This window comes from Carcharodon carcharias, chromosome 33 (genome assembly GCF_017639515.1).
Source record: "Carcharodon carcharias isolate sCarCar2 chromosome 33, sCarCar2.pri, whole genome shotgun sequence".
Classification (NCBI taxonomy): Eukaryota; Metazoa; Chordata; class Chondrichthyes; order Lamniformes; family Lamnidae; genus Carcharodon; species Carcharodon carcharias.
The window spans coordinates 17,287,959-17,305,875 of NC_054499.1; the positions used below are offsets into that span (position 1 = coordinate 17,287,959).

Sequence of the window (17,917 nt, forward strand, 5' to 3'; positions counted from 1 at the left end):
TTAGGCTGCCTCCTCAGATCTTCAGGGCTTCCCTCATGCCCATTTTGCTTAAAGTCCACTCCTTGCAGTTCTTTCTTGAACTGGGAGTCTGTTTCTCTGCTCCTTTCTTTAACTTTACTTATTTTCCGTTACCCCCATGCTCGGGACTACCTTTCGGGGGCCGCTCACTGTACCCCTCTCCGGATTAGGACCTTTCCCTGCCCTCCCCCCTTTCCCATGTCCCGCTCCCTGGGACGCCTGCAAGACCACAGTGCTCCATGTCAGGTCATTTGACCCGCATTTTCACACTGTTCTGTTTCTCCCCTTTCTGCGCAGAGGGGACAGGGGTTGGTCCCCGGCCTGAACAGTGCCCACAGGAGGCCATTTCCCAGCCGGCACACACTCAGGAGGCCTGAGGCTGATCGGGAACTGGAGCCCCCGATCTAATAACCAAAGGAGGCAAGTTTGGGTTCCAGCGCAGCTCTGGTCAAAAACCCTTCATGATTTCGAACGCCTCGATTAAATCCCTCCTTAACCTTTGCCGCTCAGAGGGGAGGCAGTGGTGGAGTGGGTATCGTCAGTGGAGTGGTGACCCCAGGGTAATACTCTGGGGACCTGGGTTCAAATCCTGTTATGGCAGCTGGTGGAATTTAAATTCAATTAAAAATCTGAAGTTAAAAGTCTAACGATGACCATGAAATTGTCACTAAAACCCATCTGGTTCACTAGCCTCCTTGAGGGAAGGAAATCTGCTGTCCTTACCCGGTCTGGCTGACATATGACTTCAAACCCACAGCAATGTGGTTGACTCTTAAATGCCCTCTGACTGAGGGCAATTAGGGATGGGCAATAAATGCTGGCCTAGCCAGCGGTGCCCACATACCATGGTCCCTTTTGTAAAAAAACAAGAGGAACAGTCTTACTCAAATGAAGTTCCTTATTCCTGTTATTGGTTGTGTAAATCTTCTCTGAACCCTCTCCAAGTCTTTCACATCCTATTTGTAAAGATGGATTGAAACACGCTGGGGATGAGTCAGTAGTTTTTCTCTCTGCCAAGTGGACACACATGAAATGGGGGAAGGTTGCGGAATGAGACTGAGTGGGGAGCTCTCTCTGAGAGCTAGCATTAGTCCAATGGGCCAAAGGGCCTCCTTCCATTGTGTCGAATTCTCTGATTCAGACCCCAGGCGATGGCCCTTTGCAGCCGCTGTTTATTCACAATCACAAACACTTTACAATTCCTCCTCCTTTCCACAGGCGGAGCTGGGAATGATGTCGCCTGATGAGGGGACAGAATGGCTTCTTCAGCTCCTCAGGGAGGTCCAGCTAGAACAGTTCTACCTGAGGATTCGCGATGATCTCAATGTCACCCGCCTCTCACACTTTGACTTTGTTAAGACTGTTGACCTGGAGCGAATTGGAATGGGACGGCCAGGTACAGGGTGCCTTCGATCTAACCTGGTGTTAACAGGAGAGAAGCTTCACCTCAAATCGTTCTCTTTCTCCATCCTTCCCTCTGCCCTGTGCCTCTCTCTCTCCTCCGCCCGGTGTCTCTCTCTCTCTCCCTCCACCCAGTGCCTCACTCTCTCCTCCGCCCGGTGTCTCTCTCTCTCTCCCTCCACCCAGTGCCTCTATCTCTCCCTCTGCCCTGTGCCTCTCTCTCTCCTCCGCCCGGTGTCTCTCTCTCTCTCCCTCCACCCGGTGCCTCCATCTCTCCCTCCGCCTGGTGCTTCTATCTCTCCCTCCACCCAGTGCCTCTCTCTCTCCTCCGCCCGGTGTCTCTCTCTCTCTCCCTCCACCCAGTGCCTCTATCTCTCCCTCCGCTCGGTGTCTCTCTCTCTCTCCCTCCACCCGGTGCCTCCATCTCTCCCTCTGCTCGGTGTCTCTCTCTCTCTCCCTCCACCCGGTGCCTCCATCTCTCCCTCCGCCTGGTGCCTCTCTCTCTCCCTCCACCCAGTGCCTCTCTCTCTCCCTCCACCCGGTGCCTCTATCTCTCCCTCTGCCTGGTGTCTCTATCTCTCTCCCTCCGCCCAGTGTCTCTATCTCTCCCTCCGCCTGGTGTCTCTATCTCTCCCTCCGCCTGGTGTCTCTCTCTCCCTCTCTCCCTCCGCCAGGTGTCTCTCTCTCTCCATCCACCCGGTGTCTCTATCTCTCCCTCCACGTGGTGTCTCTCTCTCTCTCTCCATCTGTCCGGTGTCTCTATCTCTCCCTCCACCCGGTGTCTATATCTCCCTCCACCCGGTGTCTATCTCTCCCTCCACCCGGTGTCTATCTCTCCCTCCACCCGGTCTCTCTATCTCTCCCTCCGCCCGGTGTCTCTATTTCTCCCTCCGCCCGGTGTCTCTATCTCTCCCTCTGTCTGGTGCCTCTATCTCTCCATCCGTCCGGTGTCTCTCTCTCTCCTCCGCCCAGCGTCTCTCTCTCTCCATCCACCCAGTGTCTCTATCTCTCCCTCCACCTGGTGTCTCTCTCTCTCTCTCCATCTGTCAGGTGTTTCTCTCTCTCCCTCCGCCTAGTGTCTCTATCTCTCCCTCCGCCCAGTGTCTCTATCTCTCCTTCCACCCGGTGTCTCTATCTCTCCCTCCACCTGGTGTGTCTCTCTCTCTCTCCATCTGTCCGGTGTCTCTCTCTCTCCCTCCACCCGGTGTCTCTATCTCTCCCTCCACCTGGTGTCTCTCTCTCTCTCCTCCGCCCAGCGTCTCTCTCTCTCCATCTGTCCGGTGTCTATCTCTCCCTCCACCAGGTGTCTATCTCTCCCTCCACTCGGTCTCTCTATCTCTCCCTCCGCCCAGTGTCTCTATCTCTCCCTCCGCCCGGTGTCTCTATTTCTCCCTCCGCCCGGTGTCTCTATCTCTCCCTCCGTCTGGTGCCTCTATCTCTCCATCCGTCCGGTGTCTCTCTCTCCTACGCCCAGCGTCTCTCTCTCTCTCCATCCGCCCAGTGTCTCTATCTCTCCCTCCACTTGGTGTCTCTCTCTCTCTCCATCTGTCCGGTGTTTCTCTCTCTCCCTCCGCCCAGTGTCTCTATCTCTCCCTCCGCCCAGTGTCTCTATCTCTCCTTCCGCCCGGTGTCTCTATCTCTCCCTCCGTCCGGTGTCTCTATCTCTCTATCCGCCCGGTGTCTCTCTCTCTCCCTCCACCCGGTGTCTCTATCTCTCCCTCAACGTGGTGTCTCTCTCTCTCTCTCCATCTGTCCGGTGTCTCTATCTCTCCCTCCACCCGGTGTCTATCTCTCCCTCCACCCGGTGTCTATCTCTCCCTCCACCCGGTCTCTCAATCTCTCCCTCCACCCGGTCTCCCTATCTCTCCCTCCGCCCGGTGTCTCTATCTCTCCCTCCACCTGGTGTCTCTCTCTCGCTCCATCTGACCGGTGTCTCTCTCTCTCCCTCCACCCGGTGTCTCTATCTCTCCCTCCACCTGGTGTCTCTCTCTCTCTCCCTCCACCCGGTGTCTCTATCTCTCCCTCCACCTGGTGTCTCTCTCTCTCTCCATCTGTCCGGTGTTTCTCTCTCTCCCTCCGCCCAGTGTCCCTATCTCTCCCTCCACCCAGTGCCTCTATCTCTCCCTCCGCCCGGTGTCTCTCTCTCTCTCCATCCACGCGGTGCCTCTATCTCTCCCTCCGCCCGGTGTCTCTCTCTCTCTCCATCCACGCGGTGCCTCTATCTCTCCCTCCGCCCGGTGTCTCTCTCTCTCTCCATCCACGTGGTGCCTCTATCTCTCCCTCCGCCTGGTGTCTCTATCTCTCTCCATCTGTCCGGTGTCTCTCTCTCCCCCTCCATCCGGTGTCTCTATCTCTCCCTCCACCTGGTGTCTCTATCTCTCTCCATCTGTCCAGTGTCTCTCTCTCCCCCTCCATCCGGTGTCTCTATCTCTCCCTCCACCTGGTGTCTCTATCTCTCTATCCTCCCGGTGTCTCTATCTCTCCTTCCGCCCGGTGTCTCTATCTCTCCTTCCGCCCGGCGTCTCTATCTCTCCTTCCACCCAGTGTCTCTATCTCTCCCTCTGTCTGGTGCCTCTATCTCTCCATCCGTCCGGTGTCTCTCTCTCCTACGCCCAGCGTCTCTCTCTCTCTCCATCCGCCCAGTGTCTCTATCTCTCCCTCCACTTGGTGTCTCTCTCTCTCTCCATCTGTCCGGTGTTTCTCTCTCTCCCTCCGCCCAGTGTCTCTATCTCTCCCTCCGCCCAGTGTCTCTATCTCTCCTTCCGCCCGGTGTCTCTATCTCTCCCTCCGTCCGGTGTCTCTATCTCTCTATCCGCCCGGTGTCTCTCTCTCTCCCTCCACCCGGTGTCTCTATCTCTCCCTCCACGTGGTGTCTCTCTCTCTCTCTCCATCTGTCCGGTGTCTCTATCTCTCCCTCCACCCGGTGTCTATCTCTCCCTCCACCCGGTGTCTATCTCTCCCTCCACCCGGTCTCTCAATCTCTCCCTTCACCCGGTCTCTCTATCTCTCCCTCCGCCCGGTGTCTCTATCTCTCCCTCCACCCGGTGTGTATCTCTCCCTCCACCCGGTGTCTCTATCTCTCCCTCCACCTGGTGTCTCTCTCTCTCTCCATCTGACCGGTGTCTCTCTCTCTCCCTCCACCCGGTGTCTCTATCTCTCCCTCCACCTGGTGTCTCTCTCTCTCTCCATCTGTCCGGTGTTTCTCTCTCTCCCTCCGCCCAGTGTCTCTATCTCTCCCTCCGCCCAGTGTCTCTATCTCTCCATCCACCTGGTGTCTCTCTCTCTCCCTCCGCCTGTTGTCTCTATCTCTCTCCCTCCACCCAGTGCCTCTATCTCTCCCTCCACCCAGTGCCTCTATCTCTCCCTCCGCCCGGTGTCTCTCTCTCTCTCCATCCACGCGGTGCCTCTATCTCTCCCTCCGCCTGGTGTCTCTATCTCTCTCCATCTGTCCGGTGTCTCTCTCTCCCCCTCCATCCGGTGTCTCTATCTCTCCCTCCACCTGGTGTCTCTATCTCTCTCCATCTGTCCGGTGTCTCTCTCTCCCCCTCCATCCGGTGTCTCTATCTCTCCCTCCACCTGGTGTCTCTATCTCTCTATCCTCCCGGTGTCTCTATCTCTCCTTCCGCCCGGTGTCTCTATCTCTCCTTCCGCCCGGCGTCTCTATCTCTCCTTCCACCCAGTGTCTCTATCTCTCCCTCTGCCTGGTGTCTCTCTCTCTCTCCCTCCACTCGGTGCCTCTATCTCTCCCTCCGCCTGTTGTCTCTATCTCTCTCCCTCCAACCGGTGCCTCTATCTCTCCATCCACCCAGTGCCTCTATCTCTCCCTCCGCTCAGTGTCTCTCTCTCTCTCCCTCCACCCAGTGCCTCTATCTCTCCGTCCGCCTGGTATCTCTATCTCTCTCCCTCCACCTGGTGCCTCGATCTCTCCCTCCACCCGGTGTCTATCTCTCCCTCCACCCGGTGTCTCTATCTCTCCCTCCGTCTGGTGCCTCTATCTCTCCATCCGTTCGGTGTCTCTCTCTCCTACGCCCAGCGTCTCTCTCTCTCTCCATCCGCCCAGTGTCTCTATCTCTCCCTCCACCTGGTGTCTCTCTCTCTCTCCATCTGTCCGGTGTTTCTCTCTCTCCCTCCGCCCAGTGTCTCTATCTCTCCCTCCGCCCAGTGTCTCTATCTCTCCATCCACCCGGTGTCTCTATCTCTCCTTCCACCTGGTGTCTCTCTCTCTCTCCATCTGTCCGATGTTTCTCTCACCCTCCGCCCAGTGTCTCTATCTCTCCCTCCGCCCAGTGTCTCTCTCTCTCTCCCTCCACCCGGTGTCTCTATCTCTCCCTCCACCTGGTGTCTCTCTCTCTCTCCATCCGTCCGGTGTCTCTATCTCTCTCTCCACCCGGTGTCTCTATCTCTCCATCCACCCGGTGTCTCTATCTCTCCCTCCACCCGGTGTCTCTATCTCTCCCTCCACCTGCTGTCTCTATCTCTCTATCCTCCCAGTGTCTCTATCTCTCCTTCCGCCCGGTGTCTCTATCTCTCCTTCCGCCTGGCGTCTCTATCTCTCCTTCCGCCCAGTGTCTCTATCTCTCCCTTTGCCTGGTGTCTCTCTCTCTCTCCCTCCACCCGGTGCCTCTATCTCTCCCTCCGCCTGTTGTCTCTATCTCTCTCCCTCCAACCGGTGCCTCTATCTCTCCATCCACCCAGTGCCTCTATCTCTCCCTCCGCTCAGTGTCTCTCTCTCTCTCCCTCCACCCAGTGCCTCTATCTCTCCCTCCGCCTGGTGTCTCTATCTCTCCCTCCACCCGGTGCCTCCAACTCTCCCTCCATCCGGTGTCTCTCTCTCCCTCTCTCCCTCTGCCCGGTGCCTCTATCTCTCCATCTGTCCGGTGTCTCTCTCTCTCCCCCGCCCAGCGTCTCTCTCTCTCCCTCCGCCCAGTGTCTCTATCTCTCCCTCCGCCCAGTGTCTCTATCTCTCCATCCACCCGGTGTCTCTATCTCTCCCTCCACCTGGTGTGTGTCTCTCTCTCTCCATCTGTCCGGTGTCTCTATCTCTCCCTCCACCTGGTGTCTCTATCTCTCTATCCGCCCGGTGTCTCTATCTCTCCTTCCGCCCGGTGTCTCTATCTCTCCCTCCACTCGGTGTCTCTATCTGTCCCTCCACGTGGTGTCTCTCTCTCTCTCCATCTGTCCGGTGTCTCTATCTCTCCTTCACTCCGGTGTCTCTATCTCTCTCTCTATCCGCCCAGTGTCTCTATCTCTCCTTCCGTCCGGTGTCTCTATCTCTCCTTCCGTACGGTGTCTCTATCTCTCTCTCTCTCCGCCCAGTGTCTCTATCTCTCTATCTTCCCTCGCGCCAAATCGCTCCCTCTCTCGCTCTCCACACTGCGGCCGGAATCACTCTAGATTTGCACCAAGTGCGATCCTGGGTGTGAGAAACGGTGTTTTACCCGCCGGGCACCATGGTGAGTTCTGGCGCCGTATCGCCCGCTCCCCGCCTCATTAATGATGCAGCCAGACACTGCCTCGCTGGTGGGCAGACACTGAATCACCCGCCGTACCATCACCTCACTGATTCCTCTGGGAGCCACACTAAACCGCAGCGGCCCACACCGTTCTCAATGCTCACAGCCCAGGGCTTCCCCAGTCAAGTCACGGCCCCGAAAGCCAAGGAGAGCTCAGTGACCCCCCGCCTCACTGGTACGCCTTCTGGGGACCCACAGTGATATCCTCCACCCCCAACCTCCCCACCCCCCCCCCCACCCCCACAACACCCTTGCTCTGTCCGCAGGAGGTCCAGCAATCTCACCGCTCCGGCTCGAGAGGCGGTGACAGTGGGGGTCAGCGCAGGAGCCGAAAACCACCACCCCCCCCACCCCGGCTTGTGTCTCTATTTCACTCCCTTTAGGGAAGGAACTCTGACCTATCGGCAGCTCCGGAGAGGGAGACGGTCACTGGACCAGCAATCCAGGGGTCCAGGCGGATGCTCTGGGGACCAGGGTTCAAATCCCACCACGGCAGCCGGTGGAAATTAAATTCAATTAATGAAATGCGGAATATAAGGCAACGGTGACCATGAAACTATCATCAATTGTTGTATAAACCCATCTGGTTCACTAATGCCCCCATTAGGGAAGGAAATCTGCCCTCCTTACCCGGTCGGGCCTACATGTGACTCCCAGACCCACACAGCAACATGGCTGACTCCGGCCTAGTGAGGCTCCCCTGTCCAAAATGCTGTCCAGCACCAGGGGGGAGCTGTGCACTGAAATTATTCTTCCCTGAGAGTCCCGTGCGCCAACATCTTCCTTCCCCCGGGCGGCCATGCGCTTCACCCCTTTCTCCTCTAGTCCAGACGTGACTTCTCCAGACGCGCTGCTCTCTGGCCTCTCGCGTTTCATTCTCCTTAAATTAACCTCCGCTGCCCACGTCCCAACCCGCACGTGGACCGGTTCACCCATCCTCCCACCCCAGCGCTTGCTGACACACACTCTCCATTTTACAACTCTCATTCTTGTTTTCAAATCCCTCCATGGGCCTCTTCCACATCGCCCCCGTCTCTCCCTCTATCTCGGTAACCACCTCCAGCCCTACAGCCCCCATCTCCGAGACTTCTTCCCTGCTCCCTTTCCCTCCCCACACCCCCCCCCCACTCGCTCCACCATTGGCGGCTGTGCCTTCAGCTACCTGGCGGCCCTAAGCTCCCAGCTTCTCTCCTCCCTCCCTTCAGACGCTCCTTAAGACCCACCTCTCTGGTCTCGCTTTCAGTTAACCTGCAGCTCGGTAACCAATATTTCGTTTGATAATTGCTCCAATGAAGCTCCTTAGACTGTTTCATTAAAGGCGCTATATGAATGTAAGTTGTTGGTGTGATTTTTCCCTGGGGTGGGGGCGGTGGGGGGGGTGGCTGTGTGCTGGTATTCCCCTTCCCCCCTGTAAGATGAGGGCTGGGATCTTCCCTTGAGGCTGTGTTACAGGACTCGCCTATCCCGAGCTCGCTGTGCGCTGAGCTGTCGCTTTCCCTGCGTCATATTTGTTACCAAGCTTCCCAAACGCAAACCCTCAGCTGATAGGACCCTGGTTCACCAAGTTAACCAGATTTAACCAGATTTACTGCGTGTGTCGCTCAGGTAGTGCTCCCTGATAACTTCTGCTGTTTGTGTCTCCCTCTCTCTCCCTCTCTCTCTCTCCCAGGACACAGACGTCTCTTTGAGGCTGTTAAAAGGAGGCGATTGGGAAGCCGCCCCAAATCCTGGATGTCAAAGGTACAGTGGGGGTCATTTCCAAGGAAGGCTGACCCTGCCTCTGAAGCAGGGGCAAACTCGCATCGGAGGCAGGTCCTTCACAGGGTGTGGGCTTCGCTGGCCGGGCCCAGCATTTATTGCCCATCCCTAATTGCCCCTTGAGAAGGTGGAGGTGAGCTGCCTTCTTGAGCTGCTGCAGTCCCTGTGGTGTAGGTACACCCACCGTGCTGTTAGGGAGGGAGTTCCAGGATTTTGACCCAGCGACAGTGAAGGAACAGCAGATATATTTCCAAGTCAGGATGGTGAGTGGCTCGGAGGGGAACTTCCAGGTGGTGGTGTTCCCGTGTGTCTGCTGCCCCTGTCCTTCTAGATGGTAGTGGTCATGGGTTGGAAGGTGCTGTCTAAGGAGTCTTGGTGAGTTGCTGCAGTACATCTTGTAGATGGTACACACGCTGCTGCTACTGTGTGTCGGTGGTGGAGGGAGTGAATGTTTGCGGATGGGGTCCCAATCAAGCGGGGCTGCTTTGTCCTGGATGGTGTTGAGCTTCTTGAGTGTTGTGGGAGCTGCACTCATCCAGGCAAGTGGAGAGTATCCCATCACACTCCTGACTTGTGCCTTGTAGATGGTGGACAGGCTTTGGGGAGTCAGGGGATGAGTTACTCACCGCAGGATTCCCAGCCTCTGACCTGCTCTTGTAGCCACAGTATTTATAGGGCTGGTCCAGTTCAGTTTCTGGTCAACGGTAACCCCCAGGATGTTGATAGTGGGGGATTCAGTGATGGTAATGCTATTGAATGTCAAGGGCGATGGTTGGATTCTCTCTGGTTGGAGATGGTCATTGCCTGACACTTGTGTGGTGTGAATGTTACTCTCCACTTTTCAGCCCAAGCCTGGATATTGTCCAGGTCTTGCTGCATTTGGACATGGACTTCGTTGGTCAGCTGATTCCTGGGATGAAGGGGTTCATCGTATGAGAAAAGGACCTGAACTCTTTGGAGTTTAGAAGGATGAGGGGTGATCCCATTGTGACTTATAAGATTCTGAGGGGGCTCGACAGGGAGTTTTGCCTGGCAGGGGGAGGTAAGGGGCATCTAGAACTGGGGGACACGGTTTAGAGGTAAGATAGACGAAGATTAGGAGTCTTTGTAATTCCCTTGCCCGGTGTCCGGAGGAGGCTGGATCATTGAGTACGTTCAAGGCTGGGGCTGATAGATTTTTGATTGACAAGGGAGGCGAGGGACAAACAGGAATGTGGAGATGAGGCCACGATCAGACCAGCCATAATCGTATAGGATAGCAGGGCAGGCTTGAGGGGCTGAATGGCCTACTTCTGCTCCTATTTCTTTTCTTATGAAAGACTTGCATTCCTCTCACACCGTGCACAACCACAGGGCCTTTCAAAGTCCCTCCCACCCGAGGGAGGACATTTTGAAGTATGAGACGCTGAAACCTGACACCGTGTCGCCTCGTGGCTCAGTTCTTGCCTCACGAGTCAGAAGGTTCCGGATTCGAGTCTCACTGCGGGGCTCACACTCCAGGGGGCAGTACTGAGGGAGCCCTGCACTGTTGGCGGTGCTGTTTTACAGATGCGGTGTTAAACCAAGGCCCCAGCTGCCCACTCGGGTGGATGTAAAAGATCCCACTATTTTGAAGAAGAGGGGGAGGAGTTCTCTCCCCCCCCCGCCCACCCCCACCCTCCCCGCCCCATGCCCTGGCCAATATTTACCCCTCAATCAACATCACAGAATGGTCATTATCACATTGCTGTTTGTGGGAGCTTGCTGTGCGCAAATTGGCTCCTGCGTTTCCTACATAACATAAGAACTAGGAGCAGGAGGAGGCAATTCAGCCCCTCGAGCCTGCCCGGCCATTCAATACGATCATGGCTGATCTCATTTCGGCCTCAACTCCAATTTCCCGCCCTCTCCCCATAACCTTTCAACCCGTTACTAATTAAAAATCTGTCTATCTCCCCCTTAAATTTATTCAGTGTCCCGGCATCCACTGCTCTGAGGTAGTGAATTCCACAGATTCACCACCCTTTGAGAAAAGTAATTGCTCCTCATCTCTGATTTAAATCTACCTCCCCTTAGCCTAAAACTATGGCCTCTCATTCTAGAATGTCCCACAAGGGGAAACATCTGCTCCACGTCTACTTTGTCTATCTCCTTTAGCATCTTATATACCTCAATTAGCTCTCCTCTCATCCTTCTAAACTCTAGCGAGTATAGACCTATAACAACAGGAACTACACTTCAAAAAATTGGCTCTGCAGTGTTTGGAGAGACATTCACTGGTCACGGAAAGTGCTATATAGATGTAATTTTTTTAACACAATTAACACACAGTAAGATCCCACAAACGGCAGTTATTGACCCACATAAGTTTTACATTGCATTCATGATTTTTTTAATTCATCCATGGGATGCAGGCAGCACTGGTTAGGCCAACATTTATTGCCCATCCCTAAATGCCCTTGTTAAGAGGACAATTGAGAGTCAGCCCCATTGCTGTGGGTCTGAAGTCGCATGCAGACCGGATAAGAGCAGCACTAGTGACCAGATGGGCTTTTCACAACAATCGTTAATGGTTTTGTGGTCACCAGAAACTTACAGAATACTGACAGGCCTGGATAGAGTGGACGTGGGGAAGATGTTTCCATTAGTAGGAGAGACTAGGACCCGAGGGCACAGCCTCAGAGTAAAGGGAAGACCTTTTAGAACAGAGACAAGGAGAAACTTCTTTAGCCAGAGAGTGGTGAATCTATGGAATTCATTGTCACAGAAGGCAGGGGAGGCCAGGTCATTGAGTGTATTTAAGACGGAGATAGATAAGTTCTTGATGGGTAAGGGGGATCAAAGGTTACGGGGAGAAGGCGGGAGAATGGGGTTGAGAAACTGATCAGCCATGATTGAATGGCGGAGCAGACTCGATGGGCCGAATGGCCTAATTTCTGCTCCTGTGTCTTATCAACAGACTTCTAGCTCCAGATTTTTATTGAATTCAAATTTCACCAGCTGTTGATGCAGAATTTGAACCCGGATCCCCAGAGAATTACCCTGGAACACTAATACCAGTGATGATACCATTAGGCCACTGCCTATTCCCCTCTCCTCCTCTGTGACACATCCCCACCCCACCCCACCCCACCCCACCCCGAACCCCCATCGCTTGCCCACCAGCCTTCCCATCCGAACCAAACCGATCTTGTCCCCGAGGGCAGCTCTCCGAGGCAGAGGGTTGTTCACCCCCAGAGGCTTGAGCGCCTAACCAAGGCCGACCTCCGCAGGGCGGTGCTGAGAGGGCCCAGCGCTGCCGGAGGTGCCGATTTTCAGACTAGACGCTAAACAGAAGATGCTATCGGCCCTCCCGCGGCCACTGTTTCGAAAAAGGAGAGCACGGTTGGCCGGTGGGGGGGGAGGTTTTACTAATGTTGACCCGTGACGCAGTTTGGTCGCTCATTGTCATAGTGCCGGCTACTGGGAACGCAGGGGAACAGGGTCCAAAAATACTGCGCCAGCGTCTGGGCCTAAGTGGCGGGGAACCAGTTAGGACACTTGTTGGTTAATTAAAGGAGGCCGACTGGAATTTTCGAGCAGGAGGGGGGGAGTCGAGGTGCCTGGAGGGGGGCACCCAACAGCAGGCAAGAGAGCTAGCACTCCAGGCAGGACTAGCAGCCCTCACTGCCTGTCCGCCCCCCCCCCCCCCCGGCATTTATATAGCACCTTTCACGACAACGCGCCTCACATCGAGCCCACGAGTTACCTTCGAAGTAAAGTCGCTGCTGTTAGTTGGGAAAAGTCCTGAGGACGCAAGCTCCCTGAATTCACACCTGAGCAGTCATAAATTTCGCTCCAAACGTTTTTAGGCCCCAAGCAACTATATCTCTGCTGTTGCATATTAATTCTTATTTTCAATGTTCATTTTATTCTCCTTATTGGGAGCCGCAGTGGGTGTTCCTCTCTTGGAAAGGCATCAAAACGTAGCAACAGGAGAGGGCCATTCAGCCCCTCAGGCCTGTTCTGCCAAACAGACCATGGCTGATTTCTGAATTACCCACCTTTGCCCCACATCCCTTGGCGAAGATCTCAGGCTCAGATTCAAGATTAATAAGCGACCTGGCCTCATTCGCTTGTTGCTGAAGAGAGTTCCCAATTCCTACCACCCTTTGTGTGTAGAAATGTTTCCTCGTTTCACTCCTGAACGCCCTGGCTCTGATTTTTAGAATAGGGGTAGGATCCCACCTTCCCACCCCCCCAGGTTTAGTGACATGTCCCTCGAGGGCCTTTTGGACACCGTGGATGCCCATTGGGATGTCCGGTACCCCACTCCCCCCAGCTCCGGCTTGCAGGAGGGGCAGTAACGTTACCGCTCCGGCTCGGGAGGCGATGGCAGAGGTGGTCAGTGCCAATGCTGCACAGAGGAGGTTGGCCATCCAGTGCGGGTCAAGGGTGAACGATCTCACCCGTGCCACCAGGGTAAGGCAACCATCTCATCCCTCTACACCCACACACCCACAAGCCCATCACACATTCACTGGCATCTCACTCACTGCCAACTCAAGGGACATCACCACCCATCCTCCCGCACATACCCTCACATCTCACATCCCCACCTGGCCTCATCTCCTCTGGAGGCTGCCCCCTCAGCCCTCACCATCTTGAGGCCACCTGCACAGGTCAACATGTGCCCCCCCCCACCACACACACACACACACACACACACACACACACACACACACACACACACGCCCTGGGATACGCCCCCCCCTTCCCCAGTACAACCCTCACCCTGTAGCCATTGAAAAGCCACCCCTGTCTTAAGGCTGGTCAGGTAGGTAGAGACCTGCCCGTGTGCCCCCTCCCCCCACCTAACAGTGATGTGGTGTCTGTGAAGCCTGGCGCTGTTGGCTGTCCGGAGCAAGGTGAGCAAACAAACCTCCAGTTCCCGAGTGAAGTGCAGCTCACCAGGTACACGTCTCTCACGTAGGGTTGTGAAACACGATGGCGTGTTTTCCCGCCAATGTGGACAGACGATCGAGCGGGGGGGCGGGTGGGGGGGTGGGGGGGGTGGGGGTGGGATTGATTCCGGCTGGCCGGCCTGTTAATGATGGATTACAATGAGGAGACTGATATCTGATGGTGGGGAAACGTGGGTTCGCTATCGACACGCTGAGCGGGCGGTCGCAAACTGGTTTCATGACATTATGGAACCGATATTGGCTTTCTCGCTACGCAGCCATTTTGTCAGTGTTATGTTGCTATGTTGACATTCTGTCAGTGTTATGTTGCTATGCTGTCATTTTGTCAGTGTTATGTTGCTATGTTGACATTCTGTCAGTGTTATGTTGCTATGCTGTCATTCTGTCAGTGTTATGTTGCTATGCTGCCATTTTGTCAGTGTAATGTTGCTATGCTGCCATTTTGTCAGTGTTATGTTGCTATGCTGTCATTCTGTCAGTGTTATGTTGCTATGCCGCCATTTTGTCAGTGTTATGTTGCTATGCCGCCATTCTGTCAGTGTTATGTTGCTATGCTGCCATTTTGTCAGTGTTATGTTGCTATGCTGTCATTCTGTCAGTGTTATGTTGCTATGCCGCCATTTTGTCAGTGTTATGTTGCTATGCTGTCATTCTGTCAGTGTTATGTTGCTATGCTGTCATTTTGTCAGTGTTATGTTGCTATGCTGTCATTCTGTCAGTGTTATGTTGCTATGCCGCCATTTTGTCAGTGTTATGTTGCTATGCCGCCATTCTGTCAGTGTTATGTTGCTATGCTGTCATTTTGTCAGTGTTATGTTGCTATGCCGTCATTTTGTCAGTGTTATGTTGCTATGCCGCCATTTTGTCAGTGTCATGTTGCTATGCTGCCATTTTGTCAGTGTTATGTTGCTATGCTGCCATTTTGTCAGTGTTATGTTGCTATGCTGTCATTCTGTCAGTGTTATGTTGCTATGCTGCCATTTTGTCAGTGTTATGTTGCTATGCTGCCATTTTGTCAGTGTTATGTTGCTATGCTGCCATTTTGTCAGTGTTATGTTGCTATGCCGCCATTTTGTCAGTGTTATGTTGCTATGCTGCCATTTTGTCAGTGTTATGTTGCTATGCCGCCATTTTGTCAGTGTTATGTTGCTATGCTGCCATTTTGTCAGTGTTATGTTGCTATGCCGCCATTTTGTCAGTGTTATGTTGCTATGCCGCCATTTTGTCAGTGTTATGTTGCTATGCTGCCATTTTGTCAGTGTTATGTTGCTATGCTGTCATTCTGTCAGTGTTATGTTGCTATGCTGTCATTCTGTCAGTGTTATGTTGCTATGCTGCCATTTTGTCAGTGTTATGTTGCTATGCTGTCATTCTGTCAGTGTTATGTTGCTATGCTGCCATTTTGTCAGTGTTATGTTGCTATGCTGCCATTTTGTCAGTGTTATGTTGCTATGCCGCCATTTTGTCAGTGTTATGTTGCTATGCTGCCATTTTGTCAGTGTTATGTTGCTATGCCGCCATTTTGTCAGTGTTATGTTGCTATGCTGTCATTCTGTCAGTGTTATGTTGCTATGCTGTCATTCTGTCAGTGTTATGTTGCTATGCTGTCATTCTGTCAGTGTTATGTTGCTATGCTGTCATTCTGTCAGTGTTATGTTGCTATGCTGCCATTTTGTCAGTGTTATGTTGCTATGCCGCCATTTTGTCAGTGTTATGTTGCTATGCTGTCATTCTGTCAGTGTTATGTTGCTATGCTGTCATTCTGTCAGTGTTATGTTGCTATGCTGCCATTTTGTCAGTGTTATGTTGCTATGCTGCCATTTTGTCAGTGTTATGTTGCTATGCTGTCATTTTGTCAGTGTTATGTTGCTATGCTGCCATTTTGTCAGTGTTATGTTGCTATGCTGTCATTTTGTCTCCCCAGATGTTCAGCGCAAGGGCTGGCGATTATGATCACCAGGCATCGTACGCGGGCGGCACCTCTTCGTCATCCCCGGAGTCTGAGATCGCCCCGAAGTGTCTGATTAACGACAAGGACTTGGCTTTGTATGAGCGGCTGGGGAATGGCTCCTTCGGAGTGGTGAGGCGTGGGGAATGGAGGCTGCCGAACGGCCGCATTGTGAGTAGCTGGCACGCAGCACGCACCCGGTTGAGCGGCCCATCCCGTTTTGCGCACCAAGTCGCGCGCGCCTGCCCTGCGCTTCCCCCAGCCCCACCCCACCCACCCCTGCCCAAACCCAGGCCACCCTGCTCCGATGCGTCAACTCAGCGGGCCGCACGCCTGCCCTTTCAGTCAGAAGGCCGCGGGTCCCAGGCCTGTTCCAGAGACTTGGGCAGAAGATCCAGGTTGACACTCCCGGTGCCCGCACTGAGGGGGTGCCGCACTGTCGGAGGTGCCATCTTTCAAATAAGGTGGATGTAAGAGGACCCACGGCCATTATTGGAAAACGAGGAGGTGTTTGGGGTGGGGGGGGGGGGCGAGTTCTCCCTGGTGTCCTGGAGGAGGGGGAGGGGGGGCAACATTTACCCCTCAGCCATCGCCGCTAAAAATACAGGTGCCCATTATCGCCCTTGGATTGCGGTGTGTGGGATCTTGCTGTGCTCTAACTGGCTGCCACATTTCCTACATTACAGCAGCGACCGAGTTCAAAAGCACCCCATTAGCTGTAAAGCCCTTTGGGGGGGGGCATCCTATCCTGAAAGGCGCTATACAAATGCAAGGCTTTATTTCGCCACCGCTGCCCGGTGCTTTCCAGTGGACACTGGCCGCTGGAGGTTTCGGGCAGGCGCAGGCCCATCTGTGTTGGACGCCTCTTTCACCCACTACCCCGCCTCACCGCACCACCCCCCCCCCACCCCCCACCACCGCCTTCGGCTGACACCTGACTGGGCAGGAGGGTTATTGAGGGGTGGCATTGAGGGCAAGGTTGGCAATGGGCTGGGCGGGGGGAATGGTCGGCAGGCCCTGGACGTGTGTCCTGACGAGTAATCGAACAACGCCCGGATGCCAGGGCCTAGCGACAGTGCCCTCATGTTGGCTCCTTGTCTTTGATGGTTCCTGTTCCTACCCCACCGCACCCCCCCCCAACTTTGCATTTCAGCTGAATGTGGCTGTGAAGTGTCTGAGGTCAGACATCTCGAATGAGACGGACGCCATGGCCGATTTCCTACAGGAAGTGAATGCGATGTACGCTATCAACCACCCACACCTCATCCAGCTGTACGGAGTCATCCTCAGTCACCCCATGAAAATGGTGAGTACCAGCTTGACCTCATTGCCAAAAGCCTCTCTGTTCAGCCTTACGCTGGATGGGGGGGTCTCATGTGGTATCTGCGGCTCCATCCACCAACGTCTCACCCTCTCTCTCTCTGTCTCTCTCTCTCTCTCTCTGTCTCAACCTTTCTTACCTCTACTTCCTGAGAAAGGGGCCTAGGTTCCGCCTTGGGGCTTGGATCAGTGTCAAATGTGCATCTTTTCTGGGTTTGAAGTCAATTTGGGGCCTAGACTCCGGCTTGGAGCTGGGATACGGGCCTAGGTTCTGGGTGGAGGCCTGGGTTATGGGTTGGGGGACCGAGGCCTCGTTTTTGGGTCAGAGTCTGGAGCCTAGGTTCTGGGTTGAGATCTGAGGCCTAGGTTCTGGGTTAGGGTCTGGGGCCTGAGGCCTAGGTTCTGGGTTAGGGTCTGGGGCCTGGAGCCTTGGTTCTGGGTTGGGGTCTGAGGCCTGGAGCCTAGGTTCTGGGTTGGGGTCTGGGGCCTAGGTTCTGGGTTGGGCTCTGGGGCCTGGGGCCTAGGTTCTGGGTTGGGGTCTGGGGCCTGAGGCCTAGGTTCTGGGTTAGGGTCTGGGGCCTAGGGCCTAGGTTCTGGGTTAGGGTCTGGGGCCTGGAGCCTTGGTTCTGGGTTGGGGTCTGAGGCCTGGAGCCTAGGTTCTGGGTTGGGGTCTGGGGCCTAGGTTCTGGGTTGGGGTCTGGTGCCTAGATTCTGGGTTGGGGTCTGGGGCCTATGTTCTGGGTTGGGGGCTGGGGCCTGGGGCCTAGGTTCTGGTTTGGGATCTGGGGCCTAGGTTCTGGGTTGGGGTTTGGGGTCAGGGGCCTAGGTTCTGGGTTGGGGTCTGGGACCTTGGATTTCGGTCCTGGGTTCTGGATCCTGGGTTCTGGGGCCTGGGTCCTAGGTTGGGTCCTGGGTCCTGGGGCCTGGGCCTGGGCCCTGGGTTGGGGCCTGTTTGCTGGATTGGGGTTTTGAACCTGCATCAAGGACTTGGGCTCGGATTGGAACCTAGATTCTGG

At 54.8% G+C, this 17,917-nt stretch overlaps 1 protein-coding gene across 5 annotated transcripts in view; it reads left to right on the forward strand.

The window, feature by feature from the left end:
* tnk1 (tyrosine kinase, non-receptor, 1) overlaps positions 1-17,917 on the forward strand; it is a 78,874-nt gene that overhangs the window by 26,796 nt on the left and 34,161 nt on the right. For all 5 annotated transcript variants that reach the window (XM_041178886.1, XM_041178887.1, XM_041178885.1 and 2 more), the window contains 4 exons: positions 1,237-1,414; positions 8,602-8,672; positions 15,558-15,752; positions 16,735-16,887. In XM_041178886.1, coding sequence (XP_041034820.1) covers positions 1,249-1,414; positions 8,602-8,672; positions 15,558-15,752; positions 16,735-16,887 — 585 coding nt within the window. In that variant the 5' untranslated portion in view covers positions 1,237-1,248. The remainder of the gene's footprint in view (positions 1-1,236; positions 1,415-8,601; positions 8,673-15,557; positions 15,753-16,734; positions 16,888-17,917) is intronic.